The sequence below is a fragment of the Ornithorhynchus anatinus genome, chromosome X1 (assembly GCF_004115215.2).
Source record: "Ornithorhynchus anatinus isolate Pmale09 chromosome X1, mOrnAna1.pri.v4, whole genome shotgun sequence".
NCBI lineage: Eukaryota > Metazoa > Chordata > Mammalia > Monotremata > Ornithorhynchidae > Ornithorhynchus > Ornithorhynchus anatinus.
Genome location: NC_041749.1, coordinates 71,215,180 through 71,236,387, shown reverse-complemented (window position 1 = coordinate 71,236,387; position 21,208 = coordinate 71,215,180). Strand labels below are relative to the sequence as shown.

Below are 21,208 nucleotides of genomic sequence, written 5' to 3'. Positions count from 1 at the left end.
ACTATACTAGTAGACTGGATGGCAAACAGTATTATCATCACTAATAAAGACTACAATAATATCTCCACACAGTGTTGCTGAAAATGAAAAATTACATAATCGCTTGAGTTTCTTCCTCTAGACTGCAAGCTCACTGTGGCCAGGGAATAAGTCCACTGATTCTGTTATTCTGTACTTTCCCAAGCACATAATATAGTGCTCTGCATGCAATAAGCTCTCAATAAATAAAACTGATTGATTGATTTCAGGATCTCTTTCACTGAAAATTAAGCACCTCTGTACGATCTAGAAGGTTGGTGATTTTTCCAATACAATGGACTGGGAAAGAGTCAAAGAAGAAGGAGCCATCTTGCCACATAACATTTAAGTGTTTTAACTGTTTGATATTAAATTATTTCTATGTTTGTCTTCCCTCCCTAGATTGTGAATGCCTTATGGGCCTGGACTGTCTTCTTTCAATTGCCCATGTACATTCTATAGTTTCTGGTACAGCGTTACAAGCATTGTAGATACTCAAAAATGTTACTGACACCAACTGATGGTAGAGAAGCAGCGTGGCTCAGAGAAACAGCGTGGCTCAGTGGAAAGAGCCCAGGCCTGGGAGTCAGAGGTCACGGGTTCTAATCCCAGCTACGCAACTTGTCAGCTGTGTGACTTTGGGCAAGTCATTTAATTTCTCTGTACCTCAGTTACCTCATCTGTAAAATGGGGATTAAGACTGTGAGCCCCACGTGGGACAACCTGATTACCTTGTATCTCCCCCAGCACTTGGAACAGTGCTTGGCACATAGTAAGCACTTAATAAATTTCATTATTAATTTCTCCTGACACCCACAGATAGGCCAGCAAAAGTTACATCACTTCAGAATTAGAGTTCCAAAAACTGTATACTATTCTAGTTTATCTTGAGGAAAAAATGGCAATCCATTGTTTAAAATTTCAAGTATATTCGGTTTAGTTCTGCTACTTCAGTAGCGAGTTGGGGTAAAAATCAATTTGGTAATAGTACCAAATGAATCAGGCAGGCAAACAGAGTTCTATCTAAGAAACTCTTGACCACATGACCTAGGTAAATGCTACTCTGGGGTGGAAATCTCCTATTGGGTAACTTGCTCAGCAAAATTAAGGAAAATCTTGTCTGTTTACAGGGCCCTAAAACAACTTTCTCCTTAATTCTGTGTAATCCTAAGGGGAATAACTAAAGTGAAGCTAGATAAAGAAAATAAATGCAGGCTTCTTAAATATAGTCAGAGAAATGTGGAATTTATGAAGTTTTGGCTCACATGCTATCTTCTCACTAAAGACTTGACATGTAAACCAGAAAAGAAATTGCTTATGCATCTAAAATACAACTTTGGTATTTTAGCACATTTTTGTGTCAGACAAATGATAAATGAGGCTGGCCTTCCTCACAGGTGTCATCATCTGGAGTTGAATTTGCAAAATTCAAAAGGAAATGAAAAAAAGGAGGAATAAAAGGAAGCCCAGTGGCAGTAAATTACCTCTCTTCAAGCACTTGAATACTGAAATATGCCTTCAAACCCCCCTAGAAAACAGTGTGTGTGTGTGTGTGTGTGTTTGTTTTCTGGGTATTTTTCCAATGGCCCAAGGTTTTTTCTGCCAAATTACGGTTAAAGTGAGGAAAAGTGAGACTTCTCAAATATAACACAATTTCTTTATCATTTCCACATCAAAATTTTACTAACTAAATTATTTCCCCTATCCCCCGACATCATGCCTATCAGTTCTTGTAGCTCATAGGCTTAGTAACACTCCTACTCTTTCAACAAACAGGACATTTAAAAAATAAACCTTGTCTGACTTAACCGAGGATTGTGTTTGTGGGAAATCTGAGATGGTGATTGGGGTGAGAAATTGGGAAGGAAATGAAAGAAGAGAAGTTTGTTGAACAAACTTCAATAGACAAATGTTTTCATCTTGGAAGACAGCCAGATATTCTTACTCTCAAAGAGGTTCAATCTGCATGATCAAAAAATCCAAAATCTGGAAGGGACCTCTAGAGGGACTTCTAATCTTGCCCCCTTGCATCCAGGTGAATGAATGTCTAACCCCTCCAGGACAAATGATTGTTATTTTATATTTAAAGATCTCTAGGGATGGAGAGTCTTCAATTTCCCTTGGCAGCCTGGTCTACAGGGGTTGGGGGCTGGGGAATGGCAGGCAGTCCATGCCAGTTTTATTTCAGTGATTATTTTTATGATTCCTATACCAGTTTTTTCCATAATGTAGGGGTCTTGTCTTTGCTTAGGACAATTTGCACTATAGTACTTGCCATGTCCAACATCACACACATATACACAATTGTTTCTTCCTACACTATGTCATGCTGTTTCCAACTGGACTCATGTTGTCAGTCAGTGAATCGTATTTATTGAGCACTTACTGTGCACAGAGAACTGTACTAAGTGCTAGGGAGTGTACAATACAACAATAAACACATTCCCTGCCCACAACAAGTTTACATGCTCCCTAATTTTGCTGTCACATTCTAGCCAAAACACAAACCGTACACCTACTTGTCAAGTGTTTCTTCAGTAATGTTGTTTATATGTTTACAAATGGTGTAAATGGGTGAAGAAAGGTGTCAATCAAAAATTTTTCAAAATCCAATTCTTGGGTTTGAAGAGAAGAGAAGAATGATTTCACTCAAGAGATGAGCAAAAATTGACCACGGGTGCCATTTTTACATGAGCCAAAACTTCAGGTCAGGGAGAAGAGAAACTCCTCAAAAAAAAAAAAAAGACCAAACCTTCCAAACATCACATTCCAAAATACATGCCAATTCTATTGATGATTGAGGAGATACTGACAAATCATGAAAAATGTGCTATATTGCTATATGTTTTGTACCCTAGTTAGGAGGGATTCGTAGTTTAAGTTCATTTTAGCAGTGAAAAAGTAAATATAAACTTACCCTTAATTCTAAGAATGATTTGTTGAGCCAATCAGGTTAAATCAGAAAAAATCCAGAGTTTAAGAAGTTATAAAGGACAAAAGTTTTATTGGTTGAGGTTTTTCCTAGTGCCATTTCCTTGAACTTCATCTTTAAAACACACAGCTCAAATCAAATGTAGTACCAGTGCATACTTAGCAGCAGGAAATACATAGGAAAAGACACTTACCCCTCTGAAATTCCAGCCTTTAGGGGAAGGAAACATCGAAAAGTTGTTCTGCCGCTGGCGTTTAGGTCTAAAAGAGGAGAAAAGACAATGTATTTACTATTCATTTCCCAGCTAATCTGTGGAACTGGCCTCCCCATTATCAATTTTCAAATAGACATGACCACTTGAAGTGGCATAGGTTGCAATGTCTGGAGTGGCTATGTTTTTTCCAGGTTCCCTTCTATCTCTTATTCCTACAAACAAGCCCCCTAGAAGGAAAGCCTAAAATTCTGATAGTTTTCAACACCTTTGCTTTGAACAGTGTACCAAATTCAGCTGGGATGCAAACAAAGAGATTAGCGAACTCTCCCAATTACTCTCCCTCTCACACAATTCCCACATGGATTTAATCAGGTGCTGTTTACAATTTCTACTCCACCTGAAATTAATGTCAGTGCCTTCATGAAAGTCATGTTTAAGTTGTGATTTCTTACAGAGAAATAAGTCATGGGTCAACTCTTGCTAGCTCTCTTTAATCAATGTTTCTTAGCAAATCTAATGCAGTTTTCCCATCCCCTATGGTATCAGAAATGTATCCCTCTAATGGAATGAGATGGTAACGACTTTAAATCAATTAGAAAAAGAACAACACAATTACATCCAGTTTTTTTCCATAATATAGGGGTCTTGTCTTTGCTTAGGACAATTTGCACTATAGTACTTGCCATGTCCAACATCACATACATATACACAATTGTTTCTTCCTACACTATGTTATGCTGTTACCAACTGGACTCATGTTGTCAGTCAGTGAATCGTATTTATTGAGCACTTACTGTGCACAGAGAACTGTACTAAGTGCTAGGGAGTGTACAATACAACAATAAACACATTCCCTGCCCACAACAAGCTTACATGCTCCCTAATTTTGCTGTCACATTCTAGCCAAAACACAAAGTGAAAACATGTATTGTGGCAAAACATTGTACTGTTAATGAAAATATCAGCTAGAGGGGCATGGAGACCAGATTTCAGCATCATTATAAGTATTTCTTCAGCACCCATTTTGTGCAAAGTACTGGCCTAGGCACTGGATAAGTTACCCAAAAGGATAAGCCCTCAAAGAGGTAAGAGCCTAAAGCCTAAGAAGGTCAACAAAGCCAAAGAAAACTTCAAAATGTAAATTCAACCACTATAAATCAGAGATGTACCAATAATGTGCCAATAGGGAAGAGTGAACTGGGATCCTTATGGATACACTGTGATTCCTGGCCCTTCTATCTAGTTTATATTTTATGTATTCTATTTAAAATTCTACTTAATATTTTACTTCATGTCCAAGAGTAGATTTTGCCTCCTCTCCACTCTAAAGCCAGCCCTTTTACTTTCCTGGTAGTGGGCCCGGAAAGAATAAGGTCTTAGATCTGGTTTGTGCTTGCTTGTGGTCTCCTCTTGTTTCTATTACTCTGTTCTCTCAAGAAAACATCTCCATGTCAGTTTTATAGACTCATTCATTCATTCAATTGTATTTATTGAGCACTTACTGTGTGCAGAGCATTGTACTAAGCACTTGGAATGTACAATTCTGCACTTCTTCCTTAGGAAAGTAAAGAGTTTATAGGTTTTTAGCAGTTATTGGCTAAATTTTATATTGCTTCTTAATAAATAGTGTATTGAGCCGATCCATGAAAAAGATTCACATTAGAGAAACTTGGTACATCAGTAACAGGGGATAAATGTGTCTCTACAGTTCTGGGAAAACTAACAGAAGAAGATACAAAGCGTTACCCTCAAGGAGCTTCCAATCTATTGGGGGAGACAGACTGTCACAAAATTATATATATCTATCTATAGATAGATAGACACATCCACAATAAGAGCAAACATTAAACACATAGATATAACTGATTTTTTTAAGTAGGCAAATAAAAAAAGAATGGCTGATGGGAGGGTGTGATCAGGGAGGTGGAGAGTAATCAGGGAATGGCTTCTGGAAGAGGTGGCTTTTTAGGAGTTCTGCAAAGGTTGGGATGGACAGGGCTGGAAAGATTTCATGGGAGAAAGGAGCTACATATAGGGGAAAGAATGTGCCACTGTTGCCAACTGTACACAAAATCATGAACAGTCCATAGCGATCTAAAATCTATTGCATCCATAAATTCCATAAAAAGATATCAACATCCATACATTCAAGCAGCTGCCCGACCTGGGTAGCAGCAGTAGGAATCCTCCTTGCTCTGCACAGTGGCCCAGGAGCTTCCCTGCTCTGGCAGAGTCCTGGTCAATTAGCGGCAGCGGCACCAGCTCGGAGGTCTGGCTCATGGTGGCCCTTCACTAGCCCTGGAGGAAGCAACTCACTTGTAGTTAGCCTGTTTGGAGCAAGTTAACAACCTACTCCCTTCTTTTCTTCCCTGCACCTTGGGTCCCAGCTCAAATCTCGGCAGGCTGTGCAGTTCTGCCACTTGGGTCTGGCGTCCCCTCACCTTCCCACCTTGCTCCCCAGTCCCCACCTTTTTTTTCAAATGTTGGACATGGAGGTATCAGTCTCATAGCTCCTGTCTCTGACTCCTTGCTCATGCTTCCCCCTCTGTGTGGAACTTCCTGCTCCTTCAAATCACCAGATTACAGCTCACCCCATCTTTAAAGCACTCTTGAAATCCTGCTTCCTCCAAAAATCTTTCACAGATTAATAATAATAATGTTGGTATTTGTTAAGCACTTACTATGTGCAGAGCACTGTTCTAAGTGCTGGGGTAGACACAGGGGAATCAGGTCATCCCACGTGGGACTCACAGTCTTAATCCCCATTTTACAGATGAGGTAACTGAGGCACAGAGAAGTGAAGTGACTTGCCCACAGTCACACAGCTGACAAGTGGCAGAGCTGGGATTTGAACTCATGACCCCTGACTCCAAAGCTCGTGCTCTTTCCACTGAGCCACGCTGCTTCTCTATGTACCCATGTACCCACTCAGAAATTATGCACTCACAATCACCTGAACATATCTACCTATATCTACCTGTAGAGATAGATATAGATATTTAATGGTATTTATTAAGCACTTACTATGATCCAGGCACTGTACTAAGTGCTGGGATAGATACAAGCTAATCAGGTTGGGCACAGTCCAGGTCCCACATGGAGCTCACCATCTTAATCCCCCATTTGATAGATGACGGAATTGAGGCACAACAAACTTGTGATTTGCCCAAGGTCACAGAGCAGACAAGTGGCAGAGCAGAATTAGAACCCAGTTCTTTCTGACTCCAAAGCCCATGTTCTATTCACTAGGCCACACTGCCGCTCAACATATATCCCCATAAGCATTTAACAATTCACATACTCTGAGTATATTAATTCACCTACCCAGATTTTTATTCTCTTCTTCCTACCTGTAATTTATCTGCCCCCCACTGGAATGTGAGGTCCTTGAGGGCAGGGGGATCACATCTTTAACCTCTATTGTACTGTCCCAAGCATTTAGTATAGTGTGATGTCCTCCAGCCCAGGAAGGGCTCAAGCCGTGGCGGCACACCTTTTTGACTTTCAGAACGTTGAGACGGACACTGTCGTAGTCCCAGCTGTGGCTTCAGTGACTGTTGGTTTGAGCCACTAGGAGGCTAAATCCTGCGATCCCTTTCATATTTATCATCATCTTTTCCCTTTTTGTTTGATTATCTTTCCTTGTGTGTCACCAATCCCTTCACCACCTTATTCTTAGATTGTGAGCACTCTGGTGGCCAAGGTCACATCTCTATCTCATTAGTGAACTTCTTTCCCAGTATCTAGTACTGTGCTTTGCACATGGCAAATACTTAACTCTTACTACTACTGCAATAGTAGTACTGCAATACTACTACTAGTACAATACTACTACTACTACTAATACTACTAGTACAATACTACTACTAGTACAATAATAGTACTGCAATAGTACTACTGCAAATACTTAACTCTTACTACTACTGCAATACTACTTCTGCACATAGTAAGCACTCAATAGAAGCCCGGTCCTCTCCCAGACTTCCCTATCACCGTGGATGGTACGACCATCCTTCCCATCTCTCAGGCCCACAACCACGGTGTCATCTTTGACTCGGCTCTCTCGTTCACCCCACACATCCAATCCGTTACCAAAACCTGCAGGTCTCACCTTTATAATATCGCCAAGATCCACCCTTTCCTCTCCACCCAAACGGCTATCTTACTGGTACAGGCTCTAGTAATATTCCGGCTAGACTACTGTGTCAGCCTGCTCTCTGATCTCCCTTCCTCCTCTCTCGCTCCGCTCCAGTCTATTCTTCACTCCGCTGCCCGGCTCATCTTCCTGCAGAAACGATCTGGGCATGTCACTCCCCTTCTTAAAAACCTCCAGTGGTTGCCTATCAATCTCCGCACAAAACAAAAACTTCTCACTCTAGGCTTCAAGGCTCTCCATCACCTTGCCCCTTCCTACCTCTCATCCCTTCTCTCTTTCTACTGCCTACCCCGCACACTCCGCTCCTCTGCTGCCCACCTCCTCACCATTCCCCATTCTCGCCTATCCCACCGTCGACCCCTGGGCCACGTCCTCCCGCGGTCCTGGAATGCCCTCCCTCCTCACCTCCGCCAAACTAATTCTCTTCCCCTCTTCAAAACCCTACTTAGAGCTCACCTCCTCCAAGAGGCCTTCCCAGACTGAGCTCCCCTTTTCCCTTTGCTCCCTCTACCCCCCCTTCTCCTTTCTGCAGCTAAACCCTCTTCTCCCCCCTTTCCCTCTGCTCCTCCCCCTCTCCTGTCCCATCCCCTCAGTACTGTACTCGTCCGCTCAACTGTATATATCTTCATTACCCTATTTATTTTGTTAATGAGATGTACATCACCTTGATTCTATTTATTTGCTATTGTTTTAATGAGATGTTCTTCCCCTTGATTCTAATTATTGCCATTGTTCTTGCCTGTCTCCCCCGATTAGACTGTAAGCCCGACAAAGGGCAGGGACTGTCTCTGTTACCGATTTGTACATTCCAAGCACTTAGTACAGTGCTCTGCACATAGTAAGTGCTCAATAAATACTATTGAATGAATGGATGCTCAATAAATACTATCAATGGTATTCGAGTATTTATGTGCAGAGCATTGTGCTAAGCACTTAGGAAAATACAACAGAGTTGGTAAATGGGGTCCCTGTCCACAAGGTGCTTACAGTCTGCAGGGGTTGGGGGTCGGGGGTAATCAGACATTAAAACAGATTAGGGATAAGGGAATAGATGAGTATAAGAATATTTACACAGGTATTGTAGGGCTGGTGTGAGTATCAAAGTTCTTAAGGTGAAGTGCATAACTGATGTAAAGGGGAGGACGGATAGGAGAAATAGAGGGTCTGGGAAGGCCTCCTGGAGGAGAGGTGATTTTAAGAAGGTTTTGAAGGTGGGGAGGGATGTGGACTGTTGGATAAGAAGGGAAAACATGGGCAAGGGGTCAGCAGTGAGACAGATGAGGTCAAGGTACAGTGAGTAGGTTGGTATTACAGTAGAAGACTGTATAGGTTAAATTGTAGTAGGAGATTAGTAAGGTTAGGTAGGAGGGAGAGAGCTGAGTGAGTGCCTTAAAGCCAATAAATAGTAAGGAGTTTATGCTTGATAGAGAGGGAGATGAGCAACCATTGATGGCTTTTGAAGACTGGGGGGAATATGGACTGAACATTTTTTTTTTTAAAGAAAAATGATCCAGGCAGCAGAATGAAGTATAGCCTGAAGAAGGGAAAGATAGGATGCAGAGAGGTCAGCAAGGAGGTTGATACCAAGGTGAGAGATGATGAGTGCTTGGATCAATGTGATAGCAGTTTGGATGGCAAGGAAACAGTAGCTTCTAAAGATGTTGAGATTGCCTCTATAGGATTTAACTCATGTTTGGTTCTGCATTAAATAGTTCCTAAAACATTTCCTAAGTCTCTGGAACTTTTTCTCTCATAAAGATATTTTATCCTAACAGGCTGAGGTCTTGTTACTATATTATGTCAGCTTCACAAAGGGCACTGGGGCCATCAATTTCAATTTCTATTTTTTCTCCAAATTGGAAACTACTTAGCAAAATTTAGTGATAACAGTTAAGCGCTATAGAGCCAATTACAATCTTCAGCTGTGCATTTGCATTTCCCTGTGGCAAGTTGGTATATAAATGTATACAATTTCAAGCTTATTGTCCTAATTCTGAAAAGTGGTTCATAAATATCTGCCTGCCCTCTTGTGTGTGCCTCTAGTGTACAATCAGAAATATCCAGAACCTCCGAAATGATTGTCTCAGAGAACCTGAAAGATGCTTACAGTCTATCACATAGGAAGTTTGCCCAAAGTTCAGGAGTGTATTCAGATGTGAGCTTGTAGGTTCCTTGTCGCATCCTCAAATGTGGTGGCATAAAATTGTATAAACAGGACTGGACCAAACATGTAACCTGATTTTATTCCAAAGATGATTGGAAAGTCTGAGATAGGGCACCCTACAATCTACCAATTTGGGCCATTCTATCATGGAATAGGCTCAGAATCTTGGAAAACTTCTCGGGACAAATTTGCTTAGTATTTAACTCTGTTGATGGTGTCATATTCTTTTGTAAGATGTTCTGCAAACAGTAAGCTCTCAGTAAATACCCTTGATTGACTGATGTATGAATACAGTTCAGACAACTTGGCGTTGCTTCCTGCACTTCTCCCGTGTCTGTCAGGTTACAAAGATCATGTCTACTGAGCTGGATTTTGGTGTGAAGCCCCATTGTGATTCAGGTAATGCATGACTGATTTTTCAGAAGCAAACCCAGAAGGATTTTGACTAAAAATCTGATGGCAAGGGAAATGGGTGAGACATGCCAGTAGTTTCTCAATCAACTCTTTCACCTTTCTTCTTGAGGATGGTATCTTTGAAGTCCTATGGCACTTCCTAAGCATTCCAAACTTTGCAGTTGAGGAATGTAAGCTCAACGTGGGCAGAGAATGTGTCTGCCAACTCTGTTAGATTGTACTCTCCCAAACACTTAATACAGTGCTCTGCAAATAGTAAGCACAATATATATGACTGAGGAAAAGCAATACTGATGTCTAAATATTGTCTCCCCTCCTCCCACTTATAAATATTTGTTCTTCTAAGGGGAGCAGGGAGAAATACTTTTCACAAGGCCAAATGATTCTTTTAATAAATGGTGTGCATTTTTTTGAAAAACATTTATAATGAGAAAATTACAGAAAGCAAAATATAATTTTTCTTATTTATACATGATTTGGACAATGCCACCTTCAACATTTGACCACTGTATTCCCAAGTCCTAAACTGTAAGACATTCAATAAAGTCAAGTGCTCCTGTAGCCTCAGTTAATGCAAGGTTTAAAACAGCCACTCGAAAATGGAGTGGTAGAGCTGCTGTCTTTTGTACCTGAAGCTACCATCACTGATGAAGTTTATCAGTGGGTGTCGCTGTGACTGAGAAACTGCAGTCTACGGTCCCAACCAAACCTTGCACCTAAAAAGGTAGTGCTCTGTTGGGTGAGCATACGTTGCTCACGGTGCTAAGCACTGATTTTTGCTTTAGCCTCTGTCTCAAATGCTCTGGGAGCTTTGACTTCAAAAAGAGCCACTCCTTTCTTGATTACAGTGCACCATACTGGCTTCCTCTTTACTGCATCTTTAAAATATTTTCTCTGTTCCAAATGTTTTTGTTCACCCTTTTCTAAAGTGATCATCTGAAGGCTGTTGGGGTGTCTTCCAGCATCTATTCTCTCCTGTCCCACCCAGCCAAGCTCTAATGAGGCGAGAAGAGCTTGCTTCCATGGTAGCAGACTGACTATCCAAGTCATCATGAGACAGTCACTGCACCTTGATCAATTTCCCTGAGCAGTCAAATTACAAAGAAGCTTCCAGAGTATGGATTTCTTGATGATGACAAATGTCTATGAAACCTATTTAGAGGTCTTGGAGCTGTCCCCTATAGGTATCTAGTATCTGAACTGTCTACTAAGCCACACTGTTCTGAGACCCCATTGTGAAGCCAGGAGTGTGCAGTCATTTATACTTTTCAATAGTTAGTCTAGAAGGACTCTGGTTAGGCTCTTGTAAGCAGTGGAGATGAATGACTTGCCATGGTAGTTGTCCCAGTCCAATATTTTACCTTTTTTCTTGATAATGGTAGCATTTAGCATTTTTGTGATCCTGAGGTGACTTCCTCAGTCGAAGGCACAAGTGTTATGTCTTCATCCACTGGGATGTTTTCTATGCTTTTCAAGGTCTCATCTTCTATAGAAGATGGTGTTCTCAGAAAGATAAAGTGTTGCTGTCATTCCCTTGTAATTCCCTCTTTGTGTGACCTAGTCAGAACCGACTTCTCTCTTTAGAGGCGCCATGAAACGTGTAAAGGGCCATATAACTTTAGTGATATGTAGAAAATTTTGGTTTGGTGACAGTCTGAATAGCCTTAGAGCGCTTCTTTAACTTAATTTGCACATCCTGATCTAGTTTTCTATAAACCTCTCTTCAGTCAAGATCATGAGGTTCTGGAAAGTGTTGTTGACACACTACTCGTTTTACTGCAAATAGTCTTTTTTTAATGAGTCATTTTCATTGATCCAATCTCAATGGCTTCATCTACCCAAGCCTAATGCCTTGATGGCCGCTTGTTAGATAGCATTAGGGAGAAACACTCCTTCACGACTGATATTAGAAATTGTGGTAAGTGTTTCTTGTTTCAAAAAGGAGGCTGTAATATTTCTGCAGAGCTCCTTGCAAGGGTCTTTGTTCTCCAAGAGTCTAACATTTACACATCAAGGCAGTTTCAAGGCATTTTTCAAAGCAATGACTGTACTGTCATTAGGCTTGGTGTATATCAAACAATGATAATCCAGCACCCTGACCCATGTCCAGCTGCTGGGTTCTGTATGACCAGTAGGTCCCGCTACTCCAACAGTGGTATTTATGAGTGCTTACTGTGTGCAGAGCAATGCACTAGGTGCTTAGGAGAGTATTACAACAGAGTTGGTAAACACACTCTCAGATCAAGGGTGCAACCAGGATATTTTCCTTTTAGGTGGAAAGCAGAATATGGTGTCTGATCACAAGAAGGGTTTGGAACATTCACTGAGTAAATAAAAGTAAACCATTACTATGTAGTTTGTCAATCCCATGTGGTCCAATAACTTTTTTCCCCATATTTGGGCACAGCTACCAATTCAAGCACTGAAATCTTCCAGATGACATATTCATATGCTGATTTATTTAGGATGGTTAGGCTCATAATATTAACGATATTCAACTAACCAAAAATTTCACAAGAAGATGATTCAGGGACAAAAGATGCTGAATTCCAATTTGTTTTTATATCTAAATGAAAATATGTTCAATAAGCCCAAGAGTTAAGGATACCTGAGCTTAAAGATCCAAGAAAACTGGTTATCCCCATTTTGATTCCAAAAAAAGAAAAGTCACTGGACTTGTGTTACAAGATTCACCAAAACAACATTTCTTAAGGTAACAAGTAAGAGTGACTCAAAATTCAAATTTTCTTTTGATTCAAAACACAGTTTCAAGAACATCCCCTAACTGAGGTGATTTCTGAGCATCTACCTCTCCTGCTGCTGTTCAAATTCTTGGAGCCACCACAAATGCCCAGATCAATTAGAGGTTGGCAATAACATAACTGAAAAAGTTGAAGGTTGGTAGTGTTACATGATTTATTTTTTCATTTTCGATGAGAATGCCCTGCTTTGGAACCTTCAATTTTGTCGTCTTTTATTGTCCTTTGATTCTCAGTTTTCTCCCTCAACTTACTTCCATTGTCAATAGGTTGAGTACAAGAACAGATTTGCTACAGTGCTCCAGCACATGCACACTGTAATAGAGAGGTACCAAAGACATTCTTGGGTTCACATCATCTTTTCTAGTAAGTAAGCAATGCATTTTACTTGCAGGTAAATTTAGAACTGATGACAGTAGAAGCCTTTTTAATCATACCAATACACAGTATTTCATTTTAAGGTTAAAGACAGATTCATGATTATAATATCAATGGTATTTACTGATCACTTATATTTCATTTTAAGGTTACAGATTCATGATTACAATATCAATGGTATTTACTGATCACTTACTATATGCAGATCACTGCACTAAGCACTTGAGAGAGTACAATACAACAGAGTTGGTAAACACGTTCCCTGACCACAAGGAGCTCACATGTAAGCTCACAAGTAAGAACTGCATGTTCTTAGTGTAAAGCTCAGCCTAAAGCTCACACGTAAGAACTGCAACTAGTACATTTCCATTTTAAATAAAATGGATTAAGTCTATTAACTTCATTACTATGAACTGCTTTATCAATAAATCAATGGCATTTATTGAGCATTTACTATGTGCAGAGCAATGACTAAGCATTTGGGAGAGTACACAGAATTGGCAGGCATGTTCTCTACCCACAGTGAGTTTACAGTCTAGAGGAGGAGGCAGACATTAACATAAATAATTTATGTGGTATTGCCTAAGAAAGACTGCTTATGCATAATTTATGGATTTTTTTCTGGTTTTATATAGTATAGGCAGGACATTTATTAAACACTTCAAATATAAAAAATTTTCTGAACACAAAGAATCAAAGCAGTATGAATATGACTTTTTCAAAACAGTAACAAATGTAACTCCAAATGAAAGTAGAAACAGCTTGGGGATTCTCATTCAATGGAAACAATATAAAAAGGTTTATATAATGTTGGTTCCCCCTTCAGTGTATCTCTCCAAATCAGAAGCTGCCCAGGGACTGTGCTTTCCAATGAAACTTCTTGAATCTTTGAAGCCTGAATATTCAACAGTGGAAAAATCCTCATACTTTCCGAGTGTTTCTATGCCTCATTGTACTTCTGTGTCCAGAAATAGCAAAGGTTGTTCCCTATTGTAATGGAGAAAATATGAGGGAATTTGGGGTGGGTGGGGAAGTGAGCATTCACTAACATCTTACTGTAATGAAGAGACGCTGCAAGTCTGACCTGATTCCATTTGTGCCAAATGGATATTAAATTTATAAATGTGAAGTTTTGTACAGGCAATCCTTAAGACCTTTTCAATTATGATGAACGGCACTTAGATTATTTCTACACCCCATTTCAGCTTTACAACCTATCCATTTTGACCTTACAACACTACCCCAACTTTATGGCACTAGCTCTGAGGCGTAGGTAGTAAGGGGAAGAGGGAGACACATAATGGAGCGACGTGAAAACAATATTTATAACTGTAATTGGGCTGGGGGAGAGAGGGAGCTAAATAGAGCTAGAGAGTGGGATAGAAGAGGCTGGGGAGGGCAGACCACGAGGTACAGTCACCAGAGTGGATCGACACATCTATTTCAATTCCGATGAAGTAAAAGTCAACTACCCTATCATGAAACTTCTATATTATTCATCTACTCAAGCAAAAATGAGGTATCTAATCCCTCCCATTTATAATATCGTTCCTATAGGAAAATTGGCTCCAATTTATGTTTGAACTTCAGACGCAGTTTTCAGGAACCAGTCTTAGGTCTGGGAACTGTGTGTTACTGCTTGATTGCTAGCACCTCTTCTTAAATCTCTGCTCATAACTAGAATACTTAGATAGCCTACCTCTCTGCTTGCAAACAAAGGAAGCGTGTTTTTGTTTGATATCAGGAAGGTAATGGGAAAAGCAAGCCTCTCTAAAGTACCAAGTATGAGAGACCTGACCAATGGCAACTCATTCTCATTGGTAATTACCACCTCTGAATGGGTGGAAGTATAAGGTCCATAATTCTACACTAAAATCACTTTGGTTTTCAGTCTCTCTGAAACAGAGACTGACATTTTAGAAATTGAGTCCAAGTCTCTCTAGCTGGGTTGGATCATAAATATTATGATGAGCCAAGTTACACTTGGTTGTTTCTACTCCCTAACTGATATTAAACTTAAAAAGTAAAAATAAAAAGTTTTCCCAGCACCCCTAAAATAGGAATAAATATTGCTTTTTATGAGGTCTTAGCCAGGGCCAGCCTGAAACATTTGGCCACCCTAAAATGGGGAAAAATTCACTGCCCCTCCCATTCCTTATGACATCAATCTACCCCGCTGCATGTGGGATACTGGGCCCACAGCATAAACATAATGATGTCATATGGAAGATAGCCCAAACCTCTAAACTTAGAGCATTTCTCTAAGGTGGGGAGGAGAGGTCCCCCGATCTCCTTGTTCCAGAGTCACTCCATTCTCATCATTCCGCTTCCCAGATCCCTCTCCACACAGGGACCACTTCTGACTTGGGCTGTTGTCCCCTCTGACAGTGAGTCCTAAGGCAGTTGCATCACTCTTTACCATTTACAGCTGGCCCTGGTTTTCTGATTTTCTTAAGAAAGCTATCCTTAGGTGAATCAAGCATTCGCCTATTGAAATGTGATTTTCTTTTCTTGAAAGCATTTGGAAATGGTATGGAGTGAAAAAAGTGGGGTTTTTTTCCTGTTCTGTCCAAAATTATTTTAAGAGACTTTTAGGAGAGCTTATGTAAAATTATACATTGCTAACACAAAGTAGGAAAAGATTTCCCTAAATAAAAAAAAAGCAACTATGGGCATTTAAGCTTTGTTTTAAAAATTAAGCAGGGAGTCTTTATCACTGCACATACCAAGAAAGAGAACAGACATCAGAATTTATTTTTAGGATCCAAATTTGATCCAGATTTCTTTTTAAATTAAAAGAAGTCACAGTTTACTCTGTATTTGAAGAATTTACCCATCTCCTCAGAGTTTAATAGTCCTTGACTCTACTGAATCTTTTCTGTGTCACCTATGCACTTGGGTCTGTACCCCTTAAGCATTTTGATACTCACCCCATGCCCAGCCACACAGGACATATCCTTAGCTAAACTCTGCCCCTTCTTCTATCTGTAGTTTAATGTCCAGCTCTCCAACTAGACTGTAAGCTTCTTTAGGGCAGGGATCGTGTTGACCAACTCTTTGTATTGCACTTTCCCAAGTGCTTAAGACAGTGCTCTGCACATAGTAAGCACTCAATGAGAAGCAGCATGACCTAGTGTAAAGAGCACAGGTCTGGAAATCAGAGGACCTGGACTTTAATTCCAGCTCTACCAATTTCTGGCTGTGTGACCTTGGACAAGTCATTTAACCTTCCCGTGCCTCAGTTTCCTCAACTGTTAAAATGGGATTAAATGCCTATTCTCCCTCCTACTAAGACTGTGAGCTCCATGTGGGACAGGGATTGTTTCCACCTGATAAACGTGTACCTACCCCAGTGCTCGACACATAGTAAGTGCTTAACAAATACCATAATATCACTGACTGACTGAATAAATTTTTTGTTGTTGTTGTTGCTGGGCCTCACTATTGGGACTAAAGACTGAGAAGCAGCATGGCCTAGTGGATTGAGCCCGGGCCTGGGAGTCAGAATCCTGACTCTTCCACATGTTTGCTGTGTGACCTTGGGCAAGTCACTTAACTTCTCTGGGCCTCAGTTACCTCATCTGTAAAATGGGGATAGGGACTGTGTCCAACCTTATTAAGTTCTATCTACCCCAGTGCTTGGCACATAGTAAACACTTAACAAGTACCATAATTATTATTATTATTATTATTAATAAAGTTAAAGCTTTAATGCTAGTGCATCATGGTCATAACACTTGGATATGCAAAAGTATCTTGGAAATATTCCAGACTACAGGTATAAATTTCATGGGGGCTTTGAGAGATCCCCTACCCTCCTCCCATGGGATTGGTTTTGCCCCCTGACTTTATGGGCCAAACAGCCACTGTTCACTTCCCCTTCTTTTTGGAGCCAGAAAAGGATCGGCGGTGGAGTCAAAATGGCCGCTTCACCTATTGTTCCCCACGGGTAGACCAGAGCCACCAGCCTGTCCTGCATTCCTGGGGAGGTTTCCTTGCATACTCCTTAATGCTGGCCCAGGGTTTTCTCTTGGCCTCACCTGAGTCCAGCCCAGGGGCTCCTTTTGGGCCAAGCCCCAGAGCACTGTGAGCATGAGACATATGTCTGCTCCACCCAAACAACCTAAGGGATCTTCCAGAAATGAGAAGAGGGTCAGGGCACTAGAGCCATTGAGATATCTGTTTATTATTATTATTAATAATAATGTTGGTATTTGTTAAGCGCTTACTATGTGCAGAGCACTGTTCTAAGCGCTGGGGGAGATTTACAGGATCTTCAGGTTGTCCCACGTGAGGCTCACAGTCTTCATCCCCATTTTGCAGATGAGGTAACTGAGGCCCAGAGAAGTGAAGTGACTTGCCCACAGTCAAACAGCTGACAAATGGCAGATCCAGGATTCGAACCCATGACCTCTGAATCCTAAGCCCGGGCTCTTTCCACTGAGCCACGCTGCTTCAATAATAATAATAATAATAGCATTTGTTGGCACTTACTGCGTGTCAAGAACTGTAGTAAGCACTGGGGTAGATACAAGATGATCAGGGGTCCCACATGTGGCTCATAGTCTATGTAGGAGGGAGAACAGGAACTGAATCCTGATTTTTGCAGATGAGGGAACTGAAGCACAGAGAAGTTAAGTGACTTGCCCAAGGTCACGCAGCAGGCAAGTGGCAGAACCAGGATTAGAACCCAGGTTCTCTGACTCCCAAGTTACTTCCACTAAGCCACATTGCTTCTCATGCAGAGACAATTCTTCCAGTCCAGAGCAACAGGCTGCTGCCGCCATGAAAACAACCAAAGTTCCAGTTCAGTTGGCCTGTCCCGGGACAGGGTTGGAGTCACTGCTGGTTGGGTGATGCCTGTCCTGGTCCAGGACCAGTCCTGCTTAGCTGAAGAAAATGACTCTTGGAGGTGAGGGAATCAAGAGTAGATGATGAACTTTGGTTGAGTGAACAGAGCTAATCTGTAGGTAGACCTACACACTGTGGTCTGCTGTGTGACCTCGGGCAAGTCATTTAGCTTTTCTGCTTTAGTTTCCTCATCTGTAAAATGGGGAGGAAATACCTGTTCTCCCTCCTACTTAGACTGTTGAGTCCCACATGGGCCAGGGATTGTGTCAGACCTGATTAACTTGTATCTACCCCAGTGCTTAGTACAATGCTTGGCCCATAGTACATACTTAATAATGTGATTATTATGATTATTAGAGCTGGTCGTGAGACTTGAAGGCAATTGTGAGTTTTTGCTCAACCTGGAAGGAAACTGATAGCCACTGGATGTTTTTGAGGAGTGGAGAGATGTGTGCCAAATGATATTTCAAGAAAACAATCCATGCGGTAGTGAATAGTATGGAATGAAGTGGGGAGAAACTGAAGGTAGGGAAATCAGTGAAGAGGCTGACAGTCGTTTCACCAGGATAGGAAATGATCTGAGAGTTGGGTAGTATCTGGATGGATGGAGAGAAAGAGGAAGATCTGGGAGATACTGCGGAGGAAGCCCTAGCAGAGTTTAGCAGTTGACTGAATATGAGAGCTGAAAGATAGTGAGGAGTCAAGGATGATAGCATGGTTAAAGTTTTTAGGAGGAGTGGACTTAATAGGAGGAAACTGAAAAATTCAGTTTTTGACACTGAGTTTGAGGTGCGAGTGAAACATCCCAGTGAAGATGTCCTGAGGGCAAGAGGAAATATGGGATTGCAGATTATGTGAGATAGATTTGAGAGTCATCCACACAGACATGGTACCTGAAGCCATGCAAGCAGAAACAGGGTTTCAAGAGAAAAATTGTTCACAATGCTAAGGGCAGTCAAGAGATCAAGGAGGATTAAGAGAGAATAGACAGAGCCCTTGGATTTAGCCACAAATAGGTCATTGGTGACCTTGAAGAGTGCTGACTCTGGACCTACAGGAGAGTTCATCAGACCCTGCCTGGGAGGTGCTCAGAAGTGATTAAATAGGGTATAATAGGAAAGTGGAGAGAGCAGATTTCCCAAAAGGGGAAGACTGCAGATGATGAAAGTGGAAAAAAAACCAACACAGCCAAAATATACAAGTCCTTCCACACTAAGGCTAGAAGCCTATTAAAAAAATGGGTGAACTGAGTGCCTAGTAGCTTGTCTGCAAGCTTACTGTGGGGAGGGAATGTGCCTACCAACTCTGTTGCACTGTACTCTCCCAAGCCTTTAGTACAGTGCTCTGCACACAGAAAGTGCTCAATAAATATCATTGACTGATTAACTGTGATTTAATTGGAATTCCTGACCATTAGTTGAGGAAAGAAAACCAATGAGACAGAGTGCTACCAGGCTCTGAACTCAAAAGACTGGGGTGGATACACAGGCATGGGTGTGGCACTGTATGTGAAGAACAACACCTCATCTGCGCGTGGCTCAGTGGAAAGAGCACAGGCTTTGGAGTCAGGGCTCATGAGTTCGAATCCCAGCTCTGCCACTTGTTGGCTGTGTGACTGTGGGCAAGTCACTTAACTTCTCTGTGCCTCAGTTCCCTCATCTGTAAAAATGGGGATTAAGACTGTGAGCCCCACGTGGGACAATCTGATTCCCCTATGTCTACCCCAGCGCTTAGAACAGTGCTCGGCACATAGTAAGCGCTTAACAAATACCAACATTATTATTATTAACATAACCAATACTACTGAAATTTTTATCAGTTAAGAGTAATATCATGGTATCCATCTGGAGAGAAATTCCCCACAAACAAAACTATCATAGCAGGAGTGTTCTATACATGATCTGATCAGGGTGAGGAAACTGATCAGGAAATGTTAAATGACACTGGGGAAGCTGTAAAACTAGAGTAGCGAGTAATCCTGGGAAATTTGACCATCCTTACATCAACTGGGTTGAATTAACTCATCAAAAAGATAAATGGACATAAAATTTTTTCGAGGCTATCTGATTTTTCTGGATTAGCTGGTTGGAGAGTTCTGAATAGTGGATAGGATCTGGTGCAGGTAGTATATGTTGGAGAACCACTCTGCAATAGTAACCACAACTTGATAAAAATTTTAATATTTTTTGCTTGGGTGGGGAGGCCAAAAAATGCATGGATATTTACTTTTAGGAAATTAAACTGTAGCAATACAAATGACCTACCTGATACTTGGAGACTGTTACAAAAAAAAATCTCTTTAGAGGCCCATGTAAAAAGTGGACAACAGAACAGCAACCAATAGAAACCCTGCCAGAGTTGGCAGGGCAAGAAAGGGTAACCACAGGGAAATGCATCATCCTTTAAAAAAATGGAAAGCTCAAGTGAGTAAGAATCGGAAAGCCCTTTACAAGTGACAGGTTAGATTTAAACAGGAAATTAGGCAGGTCCAAAAGGAGTTTAAAGAGCACTTTGCAAGGGATGCCAAAACTAATAAGAAACGATTCTTTAAATCCATGAAAAGTTCGATGCTGACGAGGGAATTAGTGGGGCCTCTCGAGGTTCATAGGGTAAAAGAGGCAGTCATGGATGAAAGAGATGGCCAAAAGGCTCAATTAATTCTTTGGTTTGGTCTTTATTGAGGAAGATATTAGAGAAATTGTTTTTGATCCAGAGGAACTGAATCAAATTGTGGTGCCCACAGGCTGTGGTAAACCCAATTGATAAACTGGAGGTAAACAAATCACTGGGATGGCATTGACCTGAGAGTCCTGAAGCAGCACGAAGGAAAAGATGCAGGACTCCTGAAAGAGTGTGTAACTGATCATTCCTCACCAATGGCCCCTCTCCTGGAGCTCTGGTGGTTTGTAAATGCAATTCCCAGTTTTAAAGAAGGTTCCAGAAGGTGATCCTGGGGATTAAAGGCCAGTGAATCTCACTTGTATTATGATTTATAATTAAGGATCAGTGAGGACTTGGAAAAGCACAATTTACCTTTATGGGGAAAAGACCACAGATTTATATAAGGGAAAAAACCTGCACTATTCTGCTCAAATTATTTGTAAGGTTCTCTAAATATGCGACTTTGGACATAATACATCTAGATTTTCTAACAGTGAGCAATCATGGGATTGAAGGGACTATTCTGTCACAGATAGAAAAAAAAAACTAGCTAAGAGATGAGAAGCAGAGGGTGGAGAGAATCAAACATTTTCAGGATGGAGATATGCACATAGTGGGATGGGTGCTCGGTTTTATTTACCATCTTCATAAATTATCTGGA

At 41.1% G+C, this 21,208-nt stretch overlaps 1 protein-coding gene across 1 annotated transcript in view; it reads right to left on the bottom strand.

Moving 5' to 3' along the window:
- Positions 1-21,208, bottom strand: part of ARHGEF3 (Rho guanine nucleotide exchange factor 3) — a 368,353-nt gene that overhangs the window by 249,647 nt on the left and 97,498 nt on the right. The window contains exon 3 of the mRNA XM_029051829.2: positions 3,144-3,210. Within this exon, the coding sequence (XP_028907662.1) occupies positions 3,144-3,210 (67 nt within the window). The remainder of the gene's footprint in view (positions 1-3,143; positions 3,211-21,208) is intronic.